The 24446-nt window shown below is 42.8% G+C and overlaps 1 protein-coding gene across 3 annotated transcripts in view; it reads left to right on the top strand.

The window, feature by feature from the left end:
* YPEL2 (yippee like 2) overlaps positions 1–24446 on the top strand; it is a 35226-nt gene that overhangs the window by 8463 nt on the left and 2317 nt on the right. For 2 of the 3 annotated variants that reach the window (XM_024211188.2, XM_024211191.3), the window contains exons 2-4: positions 18491–18534; positions 19356–19464; positions 20393–22225. In XM_024211188.2, the coding sequence (XP_024066956.1) occupies positions 18491–18534; positions 19356–19464; positions 20393–20482 (243 nt within the window). In that variant the 3' untranslated portion in view covers positions 20483–22225. The remainder of the gene's footprint in view (positions 1–18490; positions 18535–19355; positions 19465–20392; positions 22226–24446) is intronic. The other variant, XM_024211189.2, reaches the window with a different exon arrangement.

Raw genomic sequence — 24446 nt, 5'->3', positions numbered from 1 at the left:
AAATTAACAGCAGCTGCCAAACGTGTGTGTGTGTGTGTGAGAGAGAGAAATATTGTAGTGTGGGATTGACAGTTCTGGTGAATCAAGTCCTCCATTTACCCCCAGAATGGGTGCCTCACAAGCTGCACTAAGGCATGCTTCCTCACCCTGCAAACATCCCTAGAGGTGACATGCTCCAGATCAAGCAAGTTTAGCCTTCAAGATCCAGTCAGTCCTTGGTATCTCTAAGATTACCATGGATGCAATTAATGCCATCTGTGGCTTTTGTGATACAATGACACCAGTGAGCTGGAATCTGCTTTGAGATCAAGGGCTACCCAAATGGCCATCAACATTCTTCTGGTCAACTCCTGACACTGGCTGGGTGAGAGCTGGTGTCCTCGAGCCATCCAGTCTGACAGCACAGAGAACTCATTTTACCAAAACTGCAGAGCTTACCTAGAGGAGAGCATTACACAGGAATTGCCACACTGGATCAGACACAGGGTGTATCTAGTCTAATACCCTGTCTCTGACAGTGGCCAGCACCAGATGATTCAGAGGGAAGTGCAAGCAAGTCCAGTGTTTATTTCATGGATAAAGTAACCAATGTTGCACCTTTATTATAATGGGGCCTGTTCCAAAGGCCATTGAAGTGAGTGGGAGTCTTTCTATTGGCTTCAGTGGGCTTTGGTTCAAGCCCATAATGTCTGTGCCATCTTCGTTTAAAACAACAATCAATCCTAAAAAGGTTAAGGAATTAAAACCGCATGTTTGATAGTAATGAAAGGTTTAATCCGAAGCACTTGGGGCCCTTGCTGCACTTCTGATCTCGCTGTACTTGGACTTTTCCCTTCACGATGCAGCCCCCTGCGTCAAAACAGTTTTGATCCGGGTAGCAGAGGGCATCTAGGAAGTGCCTATGGGTTGCCATGGTATGAAGAAACTGAAAAAATATATTCCTCCTTTTTACCAGGGAAATTCAGATTGTTCAATTGTCATTCTTTTCTTTTTTTTTATTTGAATTTTAAAGAAAGAAGAAACCTAGTTATTTCTTCCTGGACTCCAGCTTTTATAGGTACCTGGTGCAATGTTAGTATCTGAACTGCTGTATTCGTGTAAGGATGTCAGTGCATGTTGCAGGTGCTTAGCACTTGGAAGATCAGACCACCTAATTTAGGTGCCTAATGAATTTAAGTATCTTGTTTTAGAGTCATAGATTTTAAGGGGCCATCAGATGATCTAGTTTGACCACCTGTAGGGCCAGAGAATTTCATCATGACTAAAATATGTCTTCCAGAAAGGCATCCGGTCTTGATTTGAAGACTTCTGGAGATGGAGAATTCTCCATTTCCCTTGGTAGTTTGTTGCAATGGATAACTACCTGCACTGTTTACAAATGTATGCATTTGTATCGTATACTTCGAATTTGTCTGGCTTTAATACCAGTCATTGGTATTTGTTATGCCTCTTCTGCCAGATTTAAAGAGCCCTTTAATACCTTGTATTTTTTCTCCAAAACAGTATTCAGACAGTAATCAAGTCACCTCTTGATCTTTTTTGATAAGTTAAACAGTTTGAGCTTTCTGAGTCTCTTACTGTGAGGAATTTATTTTCCATACTACAAATCATATTTTTAGCTCTTCTCTGTTCCCTCTCCAGTTGTTCAACATCCTTTTCAAAATGTGCATGCAGAACTGCACACAGAATTCCAGGATCTGTCTCACCACCAGTAAAATTACCTTCCTCACTGTTCCCCTCTTTATACATCCAAAGATTGCATTTGCCACAGCATCACCCTGGGAATTCATGCTCGCTTATTTTTCTACTTTGACCCCATTAGGCACCCAGGTGTGACAATTTTGGTAACCGTTTTCAGTTGCCCTCCAGCTAATGCTGTCTCCTTAATTTCATTCAGTTCCTAGCCGTTATTTTCAACAAATGTCTAGTGCTTTGCACTTTATTTGGTAGTCTTACAAGAGCCCAGACTATATAAGCAACGAACAAGGAAACAGTTCTCTAGAAAATAATCCTTTTGGGAGCCTACGTTTGCAGTGACATTAACTAAAAGCTTGTATATTTAAATATACAGTATGTAGTATTTCTTTTCTTTATTTTATATGAAATGAGATTGGTGGATCTCACTTGAATTCATAGCAGAACAGATGTCCACATCACAGCTGCCATTAATTTGGACCCCCTTTATGCACTATCTTGACAGAGAGCCCAAAGACTGAATGGGCCCCAGAGATGGATTTTACCCTCTTAACTCCTCCCCAGGGCATCCCTCTAGGGCAGAGTAGAGTTGTGTTGGTGTGTGCTGCCTATGCTGTTGTAGTTCTGCACCTGAGCAGAGGACATCAGTCTCCGGGGCTATCATTCTGGCATCTCTTGCCCGCACAAAGAATTATTTATTTAAAAAATAAAAAGTGAAGAAAACAAAATACCTATTCCTGGAAGAGGCAGAATGTGAAATCTGCGCTGTGTAATAAATGTGAGTAATAAGTGTTACGCTGCACAGCCCTGTAAATTAGATGTTCAGGTCCCATGGTGCACTGTGCTGTAATTGCTTCTTTGGGGACTGATCCTGCATGCTGCTGAGCTCCTTCAACTTTCAAGGGCCTTGCTGGCTGTTGATGGTGCGCAGGCCTATTATTTACTCAGTTCTTGGATGTTTAATAGGAAGAGCCCAGCGTCATTTGTATCTCCCTGTGTGATTCTGTTTATATAGCAATGAAATGCTTGGTGATTTAAAACATTTTGTGCTAGTCTAAAATAATAATAAATAAAAATCAACATAGTTTAAAATTCTCTGGATGGGGGCAGCGGGGTGAGCATGGACTTTCTGACTGGTCGCTTTCTTTACAGAAATAACTCTCCCGTGATCTGCAGCTTCCTTTACCTTAGTATTGATGATCTGGGCATAAATAAAATATCATTCCCATTTATTATCCAGGGAGCCGCCAGGGCTGCAGGGTGGTGAATCATCTCTATGGGTTTTTTTTGCTGCAAACTCCTGAAGACTGAAGTTCCTCGGCTCTGAGCCTCTCTGGTGTTTTTTGCTGCTTCTAATACCAAGAGGAGGAATTGCTGACTGGTTTGAGAGTGTGCTAGCAGGGAGAACTGTCCTCCAAATTGATCATGCAGCATTTTTAAAAATCACATAGCTTTTAGACCTCAGCTAGAGCATGGGGACTCTTCTCCTGGCCTCATAAGGAGGCATCGATCGTAGATTGTTATTGTGTTAAGGAAATGCAATGGAGGGCCAGTCCTCCCTCTACCATAAATGTGCCTTCCAGTGGAGATGATCCTGACCCACCAGGAGAAGACTCTTCCACTGCATTCTCCCTTTTGATAACAGGAAATGCTATAAGGAGAGGGAATTGCATCTGCTCAGGACTGCTCGTTACTTCTGGCCTGCAGTGTGCAAATCTGCTCAGCAGCCTGGCTTCTATTGTTCTGCATATTGTCAATTGGGCATGGGAATGAGTCCATCTGCTGCAGGCTTGGTGAGGACCATCAACTGCTACAGCTCTGAACTAGAAGATCATGTCAAACCCCTTAGCCCATGGGGTTGAAACAGACCGAATTGAAACACAACCACAGAGGGGGAAACCCATCCTGTGTCCCCGCTCTTAAAATGAACTGTGGCTTTGCTGCTAAAGCCCAACTGGTAGGCTAGAATACACAGTTACAAAGGGAGGCTGAGACAGAGCCCAACTTTCCCTGAAAACTGGAATTTCAGATCGTCAATGATCTCTCCACATAACTAACTGGCATGAACGAAGCCATGAAAAACAAATTTGGATAAACCAGTTAGCAGGGATCTGAAGTGAGGACTCCTGGGTTCCAGTCCCAGTTACAGAGTACTGTCTAGAGGTTAGAGTGTGAGGGCTCCTCTCCACACAAAAGTTATTCCAGAATAAGGTAGGGTGTAAATTTTTAAGTAGAAAAACTGTTCTGTAATAACTCCATGTGTGGAGACACTCATTTTGGAAGAGCAATTCCGCTCTAAATTCTCACTCTACTTTATTCTGGAATAATTTTCATGTGTTGACAAACACAGAGTCAAGACTCCTCCATTTTAATCCTAGCTCCACTGTTGTCACGCTGTGGCACCTTGGGGAAACCTGGTGACTTCAGGATCTCAGTTTACCTATCTACAGGATGGGGATATTGCTTCCCTTCTTTATAAGGCTGCTGAGTTTCATTTAATTTGTGCAGCATGCTCTTTGAGCCTCATGCAAGGGCATAATAGTGATATTAAAATGAGGTCTAATACCCTACCCCTGCTTTTAAAATGAGAGGAGCACACAAATCTGGGCATCATGACAGACTGAGTAGGGGGAAATAAATTTTGTTTTTCTCCCCCCCCTGCATTAGGATAAGGCTTCTAATGCCTTAGTTTACTGTCATGATTCTTGTCAGAGGGTCAATCCCCCACTTTACTCCATCCATTGAACAGCTCATTTTTTTTGCAGAAAAGACTCTGCCTGCACTTTATGTACTAGATACTGCCATACAGTTGCTGTTATGAACCTCCTGGCTGCCTTAACAGAATACAATGTTCCACTAATACCATATGGAGAGTTATTATTAAGGCAATAATTATATAACTGTGTTGCATTTGTAGTTTCCATCTATCATTCCAGCTCAGTTCTGTGTTTATCTTTAAAATCTATAAAGAAGCAATAATTAAAATGGAGAGGGGAAAAAGGGCCCTGCCTTCACTAGCAGTCCCTTTACAAGAGACTCAGTTGTTGAACACGCTAAACTAGCACTAACCTACAGGAAAACAGCAGCATTCAAAATGTGGGGGGGGGGGGGGGGGGGAGGAATCAGCAGCTGCTGCAGCAATTGCAGACTTGCCAGAATAAAAGGCATTTTTCATTACTCTTTGTGTCCAGCTAGAAACAGCTGGGCCTTCTGTTGTGTTTTATTTTCCCAGATCCTTCACAATAAATAGTAAAGTGGAAGTGGATCTTTTCAAAGTGCCCTTCTCGGGTCCTGAGGTTTCTGTCATTGCATTTTAGTTCTGACATTGATGACTTGATTATCAGAGGTCCCAAGCAGCTGCAGCGCTCATCAACTGCATGGGGAGCTGAGGATGCTCAGCACCTGTAGAACCTCAAGTCATGGAGGGGGAGGATTAAATGGCAGAATTCTCCAATCTGGCTTAATGGAGGAGGCATTAGGAGATACGGGTTCTGTTCCCAGCTGTCACATTGTGGGGAGGTCACTTCATCCCTCTGTGTCTTTTTTCCCCTCCCACCCTTTGTGTGACTTGTCTGTTCAGACTGTAAGCTCTTTGGGGCAGGGACTGTCTCTCACTGTACTTATACAGCACCCACCACATCCAGGCCTAATAATAATGCCTCTCAACTGTTCGTAATGAGGCAGAGGGTTAACATAGACCTTGTACTCTAACTTTAAGTAGTGAAGCTAGGCAGTAATAAAACCCCTTTTCAATACAGCACTTCCTATGTGAGTATCTCAGTGCTTTACAAACATGAAGCGACTGTCTCATAACCGTTCCCATTTCATTGATGGATAAATTGAAGCACAGGACGGTCAACTCATTTGGCCAAGGTGACCCATCAGAGTTGGGTAGAGAGCTGAGTACTAGGTTACACTCCTTCCCATTATCTGTGCTTTGAAACTGATTAACCTTCAGCCTTCCCAGCACAGCCTTGCAACCTGGTCTGAACCATACAGGATGCAAGGCTACAAATGGCTGGGATGGGTCAGGTCTGAAAACAACCTGATCCTCTGTGGCTCTGGTCCGGTTGTCTCTGGCCACCACCCACTGCCCTGCCGACTGCTGCCACTTTGCTGCATTCTCTGTGCTGCGGAGGGAGCATGCCCGTAAGTTGCAGCGCCTTTCACGCTGGAGCGCGCAAGTGGGGCATGCAGTTGCTGCCACACTGAGCCCATGGGCAGTGGGTGATCAGAGCACAGACATGAGACATGGGGAGGAAGAATCCCCTGCCAAGCTAAGCCCAAGAACAAGGCAGGGGCATTGACGCAGTTTGGGAGGAAGTTTTGGGTTTGGGTCAGGTTAGAAAAACGACTTAATGCTCTTGTGCTCAGGTAGGGTTTGGGTTGACTGTGGTCTAGTTGAGTTTAGGTCGGGCTCTAAAATTAGGCTTAAGCAGGCCTCTACTTCCTAGTGTACCAGGGTATATGCTGCCCGCACTAAACACAGAGCTGTTGGTGTGGCATCGCTTGGCTAATGTAACTTAGAACATAGGTATGGAAAGTGAAGCAAGGATTCTAAGCCACATGTCAACTGCCCTGCTCTCACATGATCATAAATAGCCTTTGTGCTGCTCTCTTTTATTTGTGGTTTAACTGATTTGTGCCTATACATGAATACTGCCCAGAAGATTGATGGAGCTTGTTAGAAAAACCTGGATTTCCTTTGACTCTCCAAAAAGGATAATTACCATTGAGACAGGAAGAAGTTTTATCTAGGCTAGTCAGCTGTGCAGCAGTAACCATACAGCACTTTGTTCTCCCCCAGCAGGAGAGGAGGAGAAAGGTGAATCTGTGAGCATAATAAGAACATACTCAACAGGAATAGAATTGAATCCATTCATAGGACTAAGGTGACTTAGTCCTAAATTCCCATCCCACCTACAGAGCCTGAATATGTATAGCAAGCACAGCTAACATCTTCAAAGGCAGCTCTCTCCTCTGTTTGTGTGTGAGCCATGTGTGAATTGTTATCTCAGAGCGGCTCTGGTGTCATGCCTCTACACAACTTGGCTGCATCATTTTTAAAAATTGCATCTGCTTAATTTCCTTCAGTATTTTCATCCCTTTGGCAGCTAAAACCAGGTTTTGATTACAGTAGTGCCAGCTCGAAGCATTCAAACTTCATGAGTCAGGCTGAGAAAAATCAGTAAAGTTTTACAAAATAATATATCTGGGGTGTTTTTTTTATCTGCTTGATGATCTCAAAAGAGCCTATATAATTTGTGTTTTGAAGCTTTTCTCTGCAAGTGAGGGCTAGAAACTTACTTTTCTGTTTAAAAAAAAATCTTGAGTTTTGAACACATCACATGACTCCAGAGGTTTGAGCTTTAATAACAACATGAGATATAAAATCATAAAAACATAAAATCATGAGTGTTAGCAACACTGCATTTGAGTTACATTTAAGGCTTCTGGGAGGGTGGGGAGGTTGGGAATAGGTTGATTTGTATCTACTTTTGTGTTTTGAAACACTGCACTGAGCCTTCCCCAGCCTTCAGTTCTGCAGAGTAAATGGCTGTTAGGAATGTGTATGCATGAAAAACTGCCCGACCTTTAGTATTTCCCCAATTACTGACATTCACTAATCCCGTCGACTCTGAAGTGCTCTTCCCCTTACCTCTCTAAAAATTGCTTGGACACTATTTTAAAAAAAAAAAATTGAAAAAGTCATATCCCTCGTGACATTAATGGGTGATCAGACTGACATATGAACTGATTTGGTAATGGTGAAATTGTTTCTGGACACTGACTAACTTAAATCCATTGTACAGCCTGGCTGCCTGAAAGCAAAGCAGCCCCAGTATGGCATGTGTGTCGCCTCCTTGTTATGCTGACATGCCTTTCGGACGCTGCCATCCCAATAAACAGCTTAGGGCAGCCTTTCATGACTCCTTTCGGATCTGATCAGTACCAGCATGAACCCATTTATTTTCCATCTTTCTTGGAAACAACTGTATACCTCTGGTATGGAAGTTGCACTGTGTACAGTGACCTAAGGGTATTTCCTCTTAGTTAAGGCTACATTTCCCTGGGTGCTCCTGAATATGTATTTCCAACCATTGTTGCCCGCTCCCATTATTTAATCTTGAGTCTTGCGATATTTGGTGGTTGGTTTTTTTTTTGTTTTGTTTTTTGTTTTTTTGAAAGACCCAGCTCCTTGAATCGGGGAATATGAAAAAAAAATCTCAATTTATTTTTTTAAAGTATGTTTCTAGCCTTCATAATTGCCAGTTTAAGGTGGAAAACATTAACTCTGAAAGCTCAAATACCAGGAGGCAAGATAAAAATAAAAATCCACATTTAAATTTTTTTTATGTCATGATTTTTAAAGCCAGTCTGATGTTTTTTGGGGCCAGACCCCGGATTCTTGAATGCTTGGGTTTGGCAATAGTGCAAAGCCTGAAGACAAAGGCTGGCTGAGTCCTAGTAGGCCCTTAGACTGTGATTTACAAAGGGGCCTAAAATGGTTAGGAGCCTGACTTTGACTGCCTTTCAGGGTGAACTGAGGAACTAATGCCCTTAGACCCCTTTGGGAATCCCACTCTTAAGCTTTTAGGTTTCTTCCATTCTGTGACGGAATGAGACGAGGAATAGAGAGCCAGCTGGTGCAAAATTATTCCTCCAGTGAAAGAGAGGCTGTGGATGTGAAGTTACCACTACGTTGTTAATGAAGTGGCTACTGTATGTGTGTACATTGCTGCCCCCTATTGCACAGAATCAGATGCAGCACAGTGACAACCACACAGTTCTTAGGGGGCCATCGATTTGTTATGATGTGCTGGGTAGTGTGCTGTAGCAGTCTCCATTTTAGCATACCTGGCTGAGAGACCTGTCTAAATACTCAACTTGCTGGTAGTGAGCTTTTTCTCAGTCAAAAGTGACATCCCATGAGACTTTGGCTGACGTAGGAGAATTTAGCTCTCTCGGGATGGTGGTAGTGGCACTAATATAGCAGGTGGTAGTTTAGTGTGTGTGTGTGTGTGTGGATAGACCTTTAGTACCGTCGTTGCCCTCAGTCTCTCCCCACCTATCCTGTGCAGGGAAAGGGCTGAGATGCTTCCTGTTTGGACAAAAGGTGTTTATCAGCAGCATGACTCTAGCCAACTGAGCTTCCAGAGCAAGCCCAGTGCCATTTGGGTGTGGGTGGAAGTGAGGAGTTTAACGGGCACTTGCAGCTGCTGGTTAATGGAATAATAACCAAATAATGTCTCAATTTCTCTTCTACCTATTGCCTTTCATTACAAAGAATAACAGAGCAGCACATTGCAAACAGATACCAGCACCACATAAGGCTCACTTACTCCATACCTGAAATGCAGCTCGTTCTGAGGTGAAAGCTGTTTAATGTTGCACAGTAGCAATAAGAGAGGAAACTGAAGAGAATACTGCATTCAGTTGAAACTGACAGAGGAATAATTTACATAGGCCAAACTGAAGTAATTTAATTAACCCAGAGATGAGTTTGGCCAACTCGCTGTAATTCCACTTCTACTTTGGGGCTCAAATAGCATTAAGGACCAATGCTGAAACTCAGGCACACAGTTAAAATGGAGTTAGGTCACATCTACGCTACAAGGTGGAATAATGTTGTAACCAGTTCCCCTGATCTGGTTCTATATGTAACGTAGACAGAGCAGAATTGGCTCAAAGTTTCATTTAACCATTCATGGTCCCTAATGTGCTGGAGGACAAGTGGAATTAATGGAACCTGGAGAGGATTCTGCAGTCAGTCATGATTTAGGGACTAGCTCATTAAACTTGTACTTACTCTGGAAAGACTTGAGAGCAACTAGCACGGATTGGAGAAAGGCAAGCCATTTAATTTCACAGCACAGAATTCCAGAGCTCACAGCACATTTTAGAATTACATTTTCCCATCTTTCTTTCCATTAAAGTTCAAGTTGTTAACTCACAAATAAACTCCTAAATCATCACAAACCTAGCACTATGGCCAAGCATACTGGTTGCTATAAATATACGGAAAGATTGTTTCTTGCCCTCAGATCATTTTTGCCTATTCAGTCAATGGGCCTGAAACATGCTCTTCAAGCTGAGCTTTCTGGTGATATCTGCTGGTAACCCACTTACTAAGCAACAAGAGTTGGGGCTGGAAGAAGAAAAGGGAGGGGGGTTAAGGAAAGTAAACAAATCTTTCTGACAGATAGGACTGCATTGCTGATGGAGCATCCCTTTGCTGCATACACTAGTGTTGTAATGACACAAACAAGCCAGAGCTCTGTCCTGCTGCTGATCAACTAGTTGGCTCTGTTTGTTTCTGCAGTACAAGAATCCAATTTGGAACAGGCACAATTGTGCACATAAAATGGCTAATGCTTCTGCTTTAGGATAGAAACAGGGAGATGGAAATACTAATGTTTAGAAACAAGGAGCTACTGGGGTGTAGGGGTGGGTGGGAATAGGGAATACCAGCAGGACTGGAGTCAGTCTGTATTCTCTTATATTCTAATCTGGCAAACTAGGCTTGGTCACAGGTTAAACGGCATGAAGATTTTACTCAGTAATTCTTTATCAACTCCAGTACTAGATCTGAGTCAAATCCAGGAATGAGCATTATTGTTTGCTCTCTGAAAATAAGGTGGCCAAAGGTGTTTTTAAAGCCCACATTTGCAAACAATCTGTGCAAAAGTTGCCTAATATAAAGATGAAAGGTCCTTTGCACATGCCTCTTCGATCCCGGTCTTTATTTAACCAGGATACTGCCACAGATTCTTGTTTAGGCTGGTGACTTGGCCAAGGTTGTTACCAAACTGCAGCCCAGATTGGTAAAAATAAACCTTTAGTTGCCTCTATACATATATTGTTAGAAAGGCCCTGGTGGCCTTGTGTTCAGGGCACAGAACTGAGACACAGGAGCTCTCCTTGCTCAGCTAAAGACTTCCCATGGGACTTCCTTTCTCCTTGTCGTACTACGTGTCCATACAGCACTCGGCACAATGGGGCCCTGATCTTAGTTATGGCTTCTAGGTGTTACCATTAAGAGTGTTGCCAATTCTTGCAATTTTTTTATAGCGAGTCTCACGGTGCTTGGTGTTTTTCCTTAATGTCCTAAACTGCTAGAATCAAAAGACTGAAGGAGAATCCTAGCTTAAAAGTAAATAAAATAGTAAGTGATGGTTAGAGAGAAAAGCTCCAACACATGAAGCGAGTGCAGCACCCTGAAAGCAAAGACACTGGAAGGCAAATATAAAGTAGCCCAAATTTTGTTGTTTTAAAAACATCTCATGGTTTTTAAGCCAATCTTATTGTTTGATGTGTTGTCTTCCCCTTTTGGTGTGACTCATGATTTTTGAACACTTTGGCTTGACAGTAGTGTAAATAATAAATATGAGAGCTCATTAAAGCCTACCAGTGGACCACATTTGGCTCTGATAGACCACCCCTGGCAACCCATTGGCCATGGTGAGTGAGACTGAATATAGTCCACGCTTGCATGTAACTCAGTATGATAAAAATTATCAGACGGGTATAAGAGAACTGAACTGAGCTGTAGAGCATTTACAAAACAGGTTGTGTAAAGAAAACTGATGTGATCAGCAGTATTGGAAAAGCAATCTCTGAATGCCTATTGGGAGTCAGAATTGGGGGTTCTGACTAAAAATAGATCTGAATTATTCTCTGTGCCCTAACGGGATCAAATCCTTCAGCTGAGCTGACCTTTCCTATCTGAATTCAGCTAAATGTTCCTTTCCGGGGCTAATCAAAGACTTTGTCAGCTGCAAACACCCATTGCTGCCAGGGTTAACAGGGTAATGTGGAAAGCACTGGGGATGAATTTACATTGGAACTCGCATTTAGACCCATCTTCTGTGGAGCTAATAACTGGAAACACTCAGGCTCTTCTAACAGCTTCAGTCAAGTTTGCTGCAAAGAGAACTGGCTGGAGTTCTCCATTAAGGAGCCTTCAGCTGGGATAGATATTAACGGCATGTGGATGTGGAAAATAAAATGTCTCTGCAATGCTATATATATACATATGTGTGTGTGGCAAACAGATTCTGCTCCCCATTTATATAACCGAGTCCCCAAAATAAAATATTATCATCAGAGACCAAAGCACGCTGTTTGCTATTGGATTTGTTCACCCTTTGTGATGGGAATAGTTTTACTTTGTTTTTTATCAAGTCCACATCTTCACCAAAGAAACCCACAAATACAGTGTTTCAAGGGTCTGTCACTCACAAAAATACCACACTGGTGGGCATGGTATAAGAGCCTCAGTAGAACGGAATAGGACAGCAGTGTTCATCAGTTCAAAAGGAAATTTTACGACTCAGATGGCTTAATGTGTAACAACGCCCCCTCATCTGCAAGGACTTGCATGCGACCCAGTTGGCTCCACTTTAAGCCTCGATCACACTCGTGCCCCCTTGAGGGACATTACCATGAAAACAGACTCTCTGCTTAAGAGTTTAAATGCAGAGTCAGGAGCAGAGACTGTCTTCATGCAAATGTCCTTAGTGATTTAAAAAATAAAAGGAGTGTGCATAGGGCAGGGGGAGAGAGAGAACAAAGCTTTCTCTGAATAGAATAATTGGATGATTTTTTTCACCTATGAATATAAGGGACCCTTTAAATCCAGGAGCTCCCAATATGCCTTTCCCTCTCTGTTCTTTTCATCAGTCTGTCTTGACAGGAAAATAACAGGGCACAATAAAACTGTCCTCCATATAAGTATCTGATCAGCTGGCGCCTCCCTTCACTGTCCCCTCCCATTACACTCAGACAATGTAGACTTCCCTAGAGCTCCAGCACAAACATTGGTCCTTCTGCTCCTGAACTTGTTCTTGCAATGAGACTTAATTGTAGCTTTCACAGAGCTAACCAACAGGGTGAGGCTGCAGATTCCTCTCTCCTCTTGGATTTCAGTGGGATCAGTTACCTTTTCATCTTTGTTTCATTGGGTTGTGTAGAGGCTGCCTGCTTGGCGTAGGTAGATGTGTTCTTTTCCTGATCTGGTCTGCTGGGATCATGGTGCCCGTGTCTGGCAGCTGCTGCTTGGTCTTCCAGCTGGCGCTAATCACATTTTGCGCTATTGTCTAACTCCATCACAAAGACTTTGGGAAATTAATCCTGTCATCTGTTCAATGCATGGGACTGCTGAGTGAATGCAAGGGAAATCCTCACTACTAGGAAAGGTAGAAGGGGTGTGTGTGTGTTTGGTTCATATTCAGATTTCATAGGTTTCTGCTGCAGTGCTGACTATAAATGAAAGATTCCCTCCATGCATCCAGTGTTCACTGACAGTAAAGGATTGGGTAGGTATAAGCAGGTGATTGAGGTGGTAAGCAAATGGAGCTTTGGACAAGGTGGTAGGAAAAGGAAATGAACAGCCTTGTCCCTATTTTAATCTATACTTGTCCCATGCACTATTGCTCCGCTCAAGAAAGTCCTGGAAGAGCAGCATCTGTTTTTCAGAGGGTGGAATATAAATTTAATCAGAATGGCAGAAATTCGGACATTTTAAATCCAGATCAGAATTTAGCAAATGGACCAAAACAAAACAAAACCACAGATTGAAATACTTCCAAGCTTGTGGCTGTTTGAAATCTGGATTCAGCTGTTTGAAATCTGGATTCAGCTGTTGACTCCATTTCTTGTGGCAAGAAGGCGAGGAATTGAGCACTTAGTGAGAGAAGGGCTGCAGGATAGGGTATTTTGGCATGATCGGAACTTTGCTCTTGATAGTGCCTGAATGCCTATCTCATCGACTCATGATTCTCCATTGGATATTCAAATCACCTGTTTAGGGCATTACCTGGATACCCATTTTAGATATCTACATGCTGAATGGAACTCCCAGATGCAGAAGGGGATTTGAATACTGATAGTCAAGATGAAGATTATGTATATTTTCTCATCTTTCCCTCCAAAAAGTCTAGACATTGATGGGGGGTGGGGGAAGAAGGAAGGAAGGGAGGGAAAATTCTGTTGCAAGCGTGGCAGGCTGTGTTTCTAGCCAAACTTCCGAAATTAGCAAAGGAGAGAGAAAAAAATGGCTTGGCCTTTCAATGGGAAACAAAAAATCCTTTCCATTTCTTTGAGTTGGATTGGAAAGTATGTTCCGGGAACTGTTATTTAACAGGGGAAGAAGTCTGGATTTTGTGTGTGTGTGTGTGTGTGTGTGTGTGTATCTATATATATATATATATATATATCTACAGATATAGATATATAATATAAATGTTTTTAATTTTAATTCACATCACACAATCTGCTTTGAAAAAATGCATGACGTGGAAACTATCCACATTACTGGCTGTCACTACTTGATGCAAAGCAAATGTGTTTGCAGAACAGTTTGGGGGGGGACTGTGCAGGGAACGTCTGCTTAGGTTAGGATATGATAGTTTTCCTGTGACTTCATCATGATCACTGCAGCACATCAGTCCTTCTAGAGATGGAACAGAAAGAGGAGGTTCTGGCCCCTCCACTGGGTTTTATTGGATTGTAAAGGGAATGTATTGAGGATACAAGCCCAAAATATGACATACCTGTTCCCTTTCTATCACTTCCCCTCTATCTGCATTTGCAAAGTCCCCCTGAGGTGGGGGGATGTTTCTTGAAAGACAGCATCAGCAGCACCAAATGCTGAGCGCTGGGATGTGGGAAAGCTCCAGCCTGGCATCCCTGAAGGTGACAGGATTGTGCAGTGGCCACAGACTGATGGTAAAGAGTGCGCTTCAGTGACAGCAACATCCTTAGGCAACAGCTGCTGACTAATATTAGTGTATTTGGGTGGGCAATAAAGGCAGCACACTCAGGTGAGAGTTGCAAGCTTGTGGCTGGAAGTGAAGTAGGAAAACCACGGCTGATAGTTGGTGAAGTTGATCATCCTTTGGTGACCTCTTCAAGCTGGTGGATGCCCTTTGCATAGGTGCACTATGCATAGTGACTATGTGGAGCATTATTGGCTATACTTCAAACCAGGGGATGAGTGCTTCATTTGGGGCACTATAAGGTAGAGATGCTATTGAGAGAAAATAGTGGTTCTCCAGAACAAAAGGCCCAGAGATCTTCAGGATCCTTGAGATCATGTCCTGACCTAAAGTGGAAGGAGGGGGCCCACCAGGAGGACACCACAATCCTCTAGCAATTGGCTGGAGTAATGTTCAGGGAGCCTCTGACGCAAAGCTTAAGGGCTTGGTTTTGTTCTTTATTAAAGACTGACTGATAGCCAGCAATAATGGAAACTGCTATTTCTGTTCCAGTAAAACTCTGCTCCCATAGCTGTTGTTATTGGCAAACTCAGTCACTTTGGTGTTTATGGAAAACTATTTACTGGGAGGGAGTGGAAGGTTAGTGAGTTTTAGCTGCTCTCATCCTGCTTTGATTAGTGGCAAGGGCCTCTGTCCCTGAGGATCCCTCCTGCTTGATCCATATCACCCACCCAGGATCCATCCATCCAAATTCATAGAACCTCTATGCAGCCCTTGCAGCCTGGAGAATAAATGCCTTTTGCGCGTGTCATTGTAGAGCACAACACAGAGCCAGCCCCAGTTTATTCCTTCCAAAGGGGAGAGACAGCCTTGGCATGAAGGCCATTAGCTTACAGAATCCCATCTTTATTTACCCAACATTGGCATAGTGTTCAGTACACCAAGTATTCTGTAGCACTGTCAGCTCAGATACAGTTAGATTGTGCAGTGTCATACAGATGAGAATAACAATAATACAGGACTTCAGTGCTGAGGAGAGATTTAAAGAAGCTGCTCTAATAAATACAATTTCACAAACATGCTTGAGCCATGCGTCCTAGTTAATTTGCTTCCTGGGAAATGAGGCATTTCTCACTGCACAGGATCCAGGGCTTATGCCAAGAGAGCGCAGAGGTGCCTCAGGCATCTTCTCCAAGCCCACAAACTTCTTTTCCCCAACATTGGCAGCTAATCTTGGGCTTCTGTCTGAATCATCTTGGCAGGCAGCTCCTCCGTAGCTGGCAGAGCCATCGCTGCCATCTGAGCCTCTCGGGCGGCTCTAGTGCTGGATATGGTGTTTTGTCAGCTTGCCCCACAGCATTGGTTTTCCCACATGCTCTCCTTCAGTCAGTGACTGGAAGGCTCTTGCTGCATGCTTGCAGGCATAGATCTTTCCACAGGCCCCATGGTGCTGTGACTGAAAAGTAGCTTAGTGCCAAGAAATACACTGAGCTGCAGCCAGAGGGGGCGGAACGTGTTCTCTTGTCGAGGGGGGTTTAAACCCAGACTTTAATGAATTTAATCTCATATATGGTTCAGTAAATTTCTCCTGCATGTATTTGAAATGAATAGGATGTGTGATGCAGGGGTTCTCTCTGGATAAGATCATTAAAGAGCTGTGTGCCACCAACACTTACAGCTACGCTTGTGCAGAGAAGAAATACCTCTTGGATTAATCTGACATTTCCAATCACTCTGTATTTTCAAACATTATACCGTGTGCTACATTCTCTATGGGAAGATGGAGCCTTCCCTAAACTGAATATAGTGACCTTCGTGGTTGGGGGTCATCTGTAGGGATTGAATTTGGCAACCCTGGATCTGAAAACATCTGCTGCTAGTGCCTAAGCTAAAGGACTGGGACTGTTAGCTTGGATGCATCAACATTGTAAACCTTTATATGTGGCTTATCCACTAGAAGGAGAGAGAGAGAGATGCATTGTGTTAGCGTAAATTACATGGCATGAAGAGTACAGTGTGGAACAAGGCACTGCGGCTGGGTTGTGGCCTTGCTGTCTGGGGGACCATGGGCACTTTGGCATTTGCCGTGCCCTGTCGCGAATCTTGCTGAGTGAATTCCTGGGAGCAGCTTCACGGAAGAACAGGACCTTGTGTAGGGAAGTCTCTCCATAGAGACTTTCCAAGTGATCCCTTCTGTGTCAGTTGGAGCCAGCCCCTCTGCTGCCAGCTGTTCACATCCCCCCGAATGAAACAAATTGCGAAGGGGATAAAATGCATTTAAATCTTGAAAGCTGTCCTCCTGGCAAAGTAGCCTTTACCCATTCTGACCCATCAGCTCTCCCTTTGTATTGGCTCCACTGTCCTGAGCCTGCCTTTTCTCTTTAACCTGCAAATAGAGCAGTCCTAAACAAACCAAAAAATACTAATGCCTCTACAGGGCACGGTTATGGATGCCACACCTTTATCACTGGGTGTGCATATCATCTATAAACAGAGTAATGTTACCTTGTCATTACCTAGTCCACACCACCTCCCTCACGTTAACGGGTGTGAGGAGGGAGAACTATGGGGAAGTTCAAAATGTTTAATTCAATGGGCGCTTGTCAAAGCACATTAAAAACACAGGTTGTATTACTGCTCCACTATTAGCTGCTCCTGTCAGCGAGGCATTGTTGCAGGTAATATTACAGGCCAGACACAAATGGAGCTTGTAGGTGCTTGGAAGCAGTGTTATTGAAGTGTCCCAGTCAGAGGTGGCCGTTGCTTCCAACCTTTCATTGCAAAATACTGTTTTATCATTGTGAATGTTATATGGCCAGGCACTGGGAATGCCACAATTGCTGCTAATGCTACCAAATGTGACAGTTTAACTGCTCCCTTATCCTTCCCTTTCCTTGTTTGTTTCTCTCTACTCAGCTGTTTCTTGTCATATGTTTAGGCCCTGATCCTGAAAAGACTCAGGGCAGGTTTACACTTTAAAACCTGCAGCGGCACAGCTGCACTACTGTAACGCTTTAGTGAAGATGCTACTACACCAACGGGAGAGCTTCTCCCGTCAGTATAGTTAATCCACCTGTGCAAGAGGTAGTTGCTAAATCAACGGGAGAATCTCAGGGGTTAGACTGGTATAACTGAGTTGCTTAGAGCTGTGGATTTTTCACACCCCTGAGCAATGTAATTTTACTGATATAAATTTGTAGTGTAGACCTGGCCTCAGAAAGGCGCTTAACTATGCATTGTAAGTAATCCCATTGGCATCTATGGGGCTGCTTAGAGTGCATACATTTAAGTATCTGCATAAAGCTTTGCAAGACTGGGGTCTTAGCTTGTCAGCTATTGGACCAGAGATTGTCTTTTTCAATATATACGTGTACAGCACATAGCACAATGGGGCCCTGGTCCCTGATGGGGATACAAATAAATAATAGTAAAATGTATTTCTGCGCCTCCTTCATGGATGGAGGCACTTCAAACTGTCAGAGCCGTGTTCGAAATATTGAAGCGATGCTGTCAGGTAGCTTAGGTCCAAATTTTAGGTTTTGTTTTTAGAAACGGAATTTAAAGTAATAATTTGGGGTAAGGTTTGTTTGAGATTGGAAACCCATAAGCAATGGTATTGAACTGGTGCGAGAGAACCAGGAAGTGAAACTGACCAACTTTTAGTTTTTACCGGAATGCAGAAAACAAACAAACATAGAGTTTAATTTGTGAAAAGTACATTGGATTTTCACAGTGCTGCGAGGGCTGATAATCTCAAGTGATAATTAAGCAGGTAAGGTTCCAAGTAGGCTGCCAGTATCCCTTTTAAAATGTGCATGCATTAGAATTTGAGACAGGCTGGTTCACTTTCCATTTCCATTTCCAGGACAGACCTTCATTAATCAGCTCTCATCTTCCACGGATGTTTCATTCTCTGCCTTCTCCATCTTGCATACTGTAATAATGTGCATTTCTCAGAACTCCACTATCAGTGGCTCCAACTTCCCTTTGAAGTCAATAACGTTGCTATCTGGGTACTGTTCATGCACAGGATGGCTTCCTATCAACCGACTGATTTCTGTTTTCTTGCCTTTTAGTCCTTTCAAGGAAGCCAAGGGCGAGCATACCTCTTCAATTCAGTGTGAGTGTTACTTCATAAATGTCATTGCTCCATCTTTTGGGATACAAATATATATCACCCTGAGGTTAAAATAAGGAGAAAGAGTTGCCTTTTTTGTGACTGAAAGGCACTGACTTTTGAGCTTGCATCATTGCTTTAGAGTGACTGAAAGGAAACAGCACTAATTCACACTTGACTTTGCCTTTAGGTTTCAGATAAGGGGCTGGAATAAGAGGTTTTTTTGTCATGGGATTGAGAAATAATCACTTCTCAGGGGATGTAGTGAGGACCAATCAATCAAAGCTTTGTAAATATAAAGAAGTATATAAGTGCTAAATACTAGTGGCTTTTTTTTAGAGCTGGCAAATCATTTTTATTGAAAAAAATCTCCTTTAGGCAAATATGGTTTTCAGGAAATCAGCATTTGCCTTGGGAATACGTGGATTTCAACAAAAATGTCCTGTTTTCCATTTGTGAAAATCAAAATGAAAAATTTCATTTCAAATTCAAAATGAAAATTTCACTCTGAAATGTTGAATTATTTCATTTCAGTAGAAAACATTGAAATTATCCAGCTCAGTGTTTTTAGGAATTTTTCATTGAGTGAAAATATTCAATATTTCATCTCTTCATTCTGATATGAACAGAACATAATTTTGAAGTATCAAAATTTCTTGTGAAAGGAAACTTCTATTTTTAGAATAGCTGTAGAATTTATTATTAGAGATTCCAGTTTATATTTTCCAGTACGGCAACAAAATTGCTGCAAAGGTTCTTGCAGTGTGCAAAAAGGAAGCAGTACTTTGATAGGAACCATATCTTTCTCTTCCCTTCCCTCTCAGAGTTAATGTGGGTTGCGGCCCCGCAGAGGAGCGGGTGTTACTAACAGGATTACACGCAGTTGCAGACATCTATTGTGAAAACTGCAAAACCACACTGGGCTGGAAATATGTGAGTATCGTTTATTGTTGTGTGGATGCATTTGTCCCTATCCCTTTTTGAAGGTGTGTGTATAATGAGGCAGACCACTGAAGTAGGAGTCAGAAACCTGGATTCTATTCCTGGCTCTTCAGCTGATCATCTGAGTCCCCTCTCTGTGCCTCTGTTTTTCCTGACACCTTTTGTCTGTCTTGGATATTTAGACTGTAAGCTCTTTCTGCCAGAGGCCATATGTTACTATACATAGTCACTGCTCGTGTCCCAATGTCCACACTGCTGTTTTTAGCACACTAGCTGAAGTGGAGCTAGTACATGTCTGTCTATTTGGGCTGGGAGCCACACTCCCAACTGCAGTGAAGCTATACTCTAGTTGAACTGAATGGTTCCCAAACTGTGATCCGTGGAGCACTTGCTGGTGGCCTGCAGAGAGGTGGCTGGTCACATGATCCTGATTTCTTCACTGTGTTTCCACTGGTAACTCACATTAAAGACAGCTAAAAATGAATTAGATGCATTCCTAATGTTACTTTTTCATATAAGCAATTATTTGAGTTCCTCTAGGGATGTTACGCATTTGGGACGAGAGGTGTCCACAAGGTAATCTCTTTATAAAGATGTAGTATAGACTATGGAAATAGTTTGAGAACCCTGGTCTAACAGGAGGCAGCGAGAGATTAAGGGATTTACCGAAGTCCAGACACCTGTGAGCCAGTAGTGTGAGTGGGACTAGAGTCTAGGATTCCTGAAAACAAAAAGTTTCCTGAAAGTCAACAGGGTCCCATAATCCTGCGTGCTGTGCCCCAGAGCTGAGAGTGGAATGCATGACTCCTGACTCCCAGACCCCTGCTCTAATCACTAGACTGCACTTTCTTTTCCATACGTCTCAAGTCTCCTGCTAACTCCACCTTCTCTGTGTGTGGTTTTTTTTTTTTTTTTTTAGGAACATGCTTTTGAGAGCAGCCAGAAGTATAAAGAAGGCAAATACATCATCGAACTAGCTCACATGATCAAGGATAATGGCTGGGATTGAATGGGAAGAGCCCAGCCAAACCAGCGTGTAAGAGAATGCCATCCAACAGAACATTATATCCAAGAGTGAGAGAGTGACCGAACGCTTGGTTCCATGCATTTAGAGGCTCTGCCATTTGGGAGCATCTTCACACCCTTCTCCATCTTTATTGGTGACTGGCCTCTAAATTTCTGTCTCTCCGTCTCTTTGCTTTTTATCTGTTTGTGAATTGACCCTGGCTGCTTCTCTCTATGTTCTGGCGTTGGCTAAGAGAATGCACCAAATGCCTGACAGCATTCCATGTTTATGAATGTCAAAGTACAAACTGAAGTTGGCTCTTCGTTGGCATTTTATCAGAGGGTCTCAGTGTGGGAGGGAGACCAGAGTTTTGGGCAGGAGGAGAGAAGAAGGGGACGGGGGCAGGAGGGGAAGTAAGCAGGAACGAAACTGCTTTTCCTTTAAGTCCTGGTAACCAAGGCTTGAAACTATGGACAGAAATATACCTCATGACTGCGTTCTCTCTGAATCTCGAACCTGCTGTTCCAGAAGCAGAGCTCCAGATTAAGCTGGCTGAGCACAAGTCGTAACCAAAAGCCCCTTGCTAGCTAATTCCTGAAACTGATGTGCAATTCCATCTTTTGATAGGTTGTTTCATACTATTCACACGGTCGCCTTTTGTGAACTTCTTGTTGTAGAGCTTGATGGCTATAGAGATTCCCCAAGCTCTCTCCTTCTGCTTCTCCCTCCTCCTGTTTCATAGCGGATGGGCAAACCGTCCCATCAGAGCATGGCTACGACCTCAGCACTGCTGGGGAAACAAAATTCTGATCCTGGGCAACTGAGAGAGGAGGAGTCAAATCATGTAATGTAGTGGGGCTGGTGCTGCAGTTTAGAAGATATGACAGACATGCAAGAACACGGGCATGTGCTAGGAAAATATGTAGGGGGAGAGGGCTGTAGGCAAACTCAGAAACATATGATGCCATCTTAATTTTCCAATCCTTACTATGTGCCGTTAGGGCGAATCTGTTTACCATTGGCAATGTTATAGCTTGGGATCCAGGCATCCTAATATGTAATGGTAAAATGGCTTTAATAGGATCTCTAAAACTTCAGACTCCAGCCATCATCTCCACTCTTTGAATCCATCAGAGATGTGATGGAACAGTTAGTGGCTCTGGTGGCTGTTAATATCATGTTTCACAGGTGGCTATTTCAAGCCCTGATGTATCCCTCCCAACCTCGACTCCTGGTGTTTTAAAAAACCTGTTTCATACTCTGGAAGACTGAAACTTAGCATCCCCCAAATGGGGTAGCCTCGGAGTTGTAGGGGGAGAAGAGGTTTCGACATCTAACTGCAGCGGACAAGTCCTACTTTAATTTTTGTAAATTAATTTTTATGGACCATCTTTATGTTGTTGGTGTGGGAGAGGGGGAGAATGTGTATAAAAGAAGATAGTGTACACATAAATGACAATGCAAAGCTTCCTCTACAACAGTCCAGTCAGTATCTGGTGCAGAACACAAGACTATTTAACTGAATTAGTATTATCCATCGAGTGAATTCTTTTTGTTTGTGGAATTCTTTCGAAGTAGGTTAATTCTCTGGGGGAAATCCCTCTCAATCCAGGGAGTGAAAAATAATGTGCAGGGATTCATAGCTCCTTATGAAATTGAACCTTCTGATGATTAGAACCTAATGCCGCCTTTTTTTCCAATATTCAGGTTAGCAGAGTTGAGAGGATTTCAAAATCACATTTGCTGGTAAGTGGGGAGGTGGGGGGGAGGGAGGAATGCAGAGAGAGAGGCTAGTTAGAAGTGCGATTAGACGTCTATGTTCAGTACCAGTGCTTAAAACCTGAATAGCTTATGTGAAAAGTGGGTGTTTTCTCTCCTGCTCACTAGATGAGTGTGGTGTCCATGGCATCACTGGTAACATTTGGTTATTACCCAGAAGTAGGTGACAAGATGGAGACTGAGTTTTACTTCTGGAAGGGATGTACCGAATGCCTTCTTTGGCCATTGTGTTAGGAGGTGGCTTCTGCCTTCACCCTATCTGAGGTGAATAACAAGACCACTTCATCTTTGACTTCTGCTAGACTCTACTTCCATCATCCTCATTCCCCTCCATCACCGCTACCTTCAACAAAAATAATTCCTCAGTACCCATTAGCTTGTTGACTCTGGCATTGGCCTTCTCTTCATTGCCCTTTCCACTCAATGTTTTGTTGGTTTTGGCCAGTAAGGAGTTATTTGCTTTCTTTGAAAAGCTCTTCTCTTTCCCTGAAAACCGTCTTTAAAGGGATCTGATCTGAAATGGGAGAAATAAGGGATAACCCACAACAGCTTGTGTGCAGATGGGATACAGAGCCATACCTAGACTCTGCTAATCTTCCCTGAATAAGTATAATTTTATGCACTACAGTGATCGCGAATAAAAAGCCAACATGCCTATAATAATCCCCCAGTATTCAGTCTCAAATACTGCAGAGTTACCCCTGTACATTGTAATTTTTTGCACCATTAGTGTAGGATACGCTGTACCTCTTAAAAATAAGGGCACAGAATGGTGTCAGATGCAACAATTTTTATTCTTTGTGTACTAAGAACAAGAAGTAATATCTCAGACGGCAATACGCAGTAACAATTTACATAAATTGCATTTTTTATAGCGACCACTGTAAATTTGAATATTTGTGGCCAGATCCTCAGTTAATGTAAATTGGCTTAGTTTCCTTGACTTCCATGGTGCTATACCGGTTTCAATCAGTTGAGGCCTGGGCCCAGATCCTCAAATCCTGGTATGGAAAATGCGCGAACGCACGCACATGTGCACACGCGCGCACACGCAGGCACACACTTGACTGTAGGTTGATTTTTATACACTGTATAAAGAGATAAGTAAAAATGGCCTGCTAGACTCATTTAATATTTGTTCTCCCTCATGTGTCAGCTAAACCTAAAGTGCTTCTTATGATGTAAGGTCCACTGTTAACTCATCTGTGACCTGCTGAATTAAGACATATGATAGTATTGGGAGTTGAAAACAAAACAGAGTGATGAAATTTATAGGCTATAACAATCAGGGCATTCTCAGTTGATTAGTTGCAAAACAATATATTCAGAACATAGCCAAAGAATCACACCACTTGCATCTCATTGGTCGAGTCAGTTAACGGTAGCCAGTTAGTTACATCGAAGGGTGGGCAAGGCATGCCCTTCGTTTCCAAGATGGAGCTGCAGTACAGAGAGCGAGCATGTCCCAGCATTCAATGTCCAGATCACAGTGGAGCACTGCTTACTGGGATTTGTAGTCTCCATGGGTGGCAGCCTCAGTGAAGATGAAAACTGCAAGTTTTGCTCCATTTTCTGCCCCCCTCCTTAGTTTCTAGCAAGCTGCCACCAAGGCCCTTGGGCAATGCAAATTCTGGGCACCCCTGAGTTTACATCAGAGCCAGTGTATCCCAAAGCTAAACTTTGGTAGGTTTTAAATGTTTTGCTCAGGCGGATTATCTTGTGTAGAATCGTGTCCCTGTAATAAATATTCAGATGATAATATATACAGAACATAAGCATTATCTTGTGAAATATACTTTTGTAAATAATATTTTAATTTTTTAAAAAAATAATATATTTGGTGCTGTTTTCTCAGAACCCACCCCTGAGAGCACTTTTTTGGGTTTTGTTTTTAAATTATACTGTTTCCTCTGTCTTAGTTGGAAAATATGCTTAAAGGGAAACAACAATCATAAATATATGCTGTTTGTTTTCTTAAGTTGCTACACTTTTCACCTGGACTAGGCAGAAAAAGGGCGAATAACCTCTAGTTCCATCCAGCAGAAATTACCTCCTATACAGGCCATTGCCAGGTTACAAACAGAGGCCCCCCATTCAGGAAGGTACTGAAGCATGTGTGTAACTTTAAGCACATCAAAAAGAACAGTAGAGACTAACATTTATTAGAGCATAAGCTTTCGTGGGCTAC

The sequence above is a fragment of the Terrapene carolina genome, unplaced genomic scaffold, assembly GCF_002925995.2.
Source record: "Terrapene carolina triunguis isolate 2854851 unplaced genomic scaffold, T_m_triunguis-2.0 Scaffold231, whole genome shotgun sequence".
NCBI classification, from domain to species: Eukaryota; Metazoa; Chordata; order Testudines; family Emydidae; genus Terrapene; species Terrapene triunguis.
This window is presented reverse-complemented; position numbering and strand designations above follow the sequence as displayed.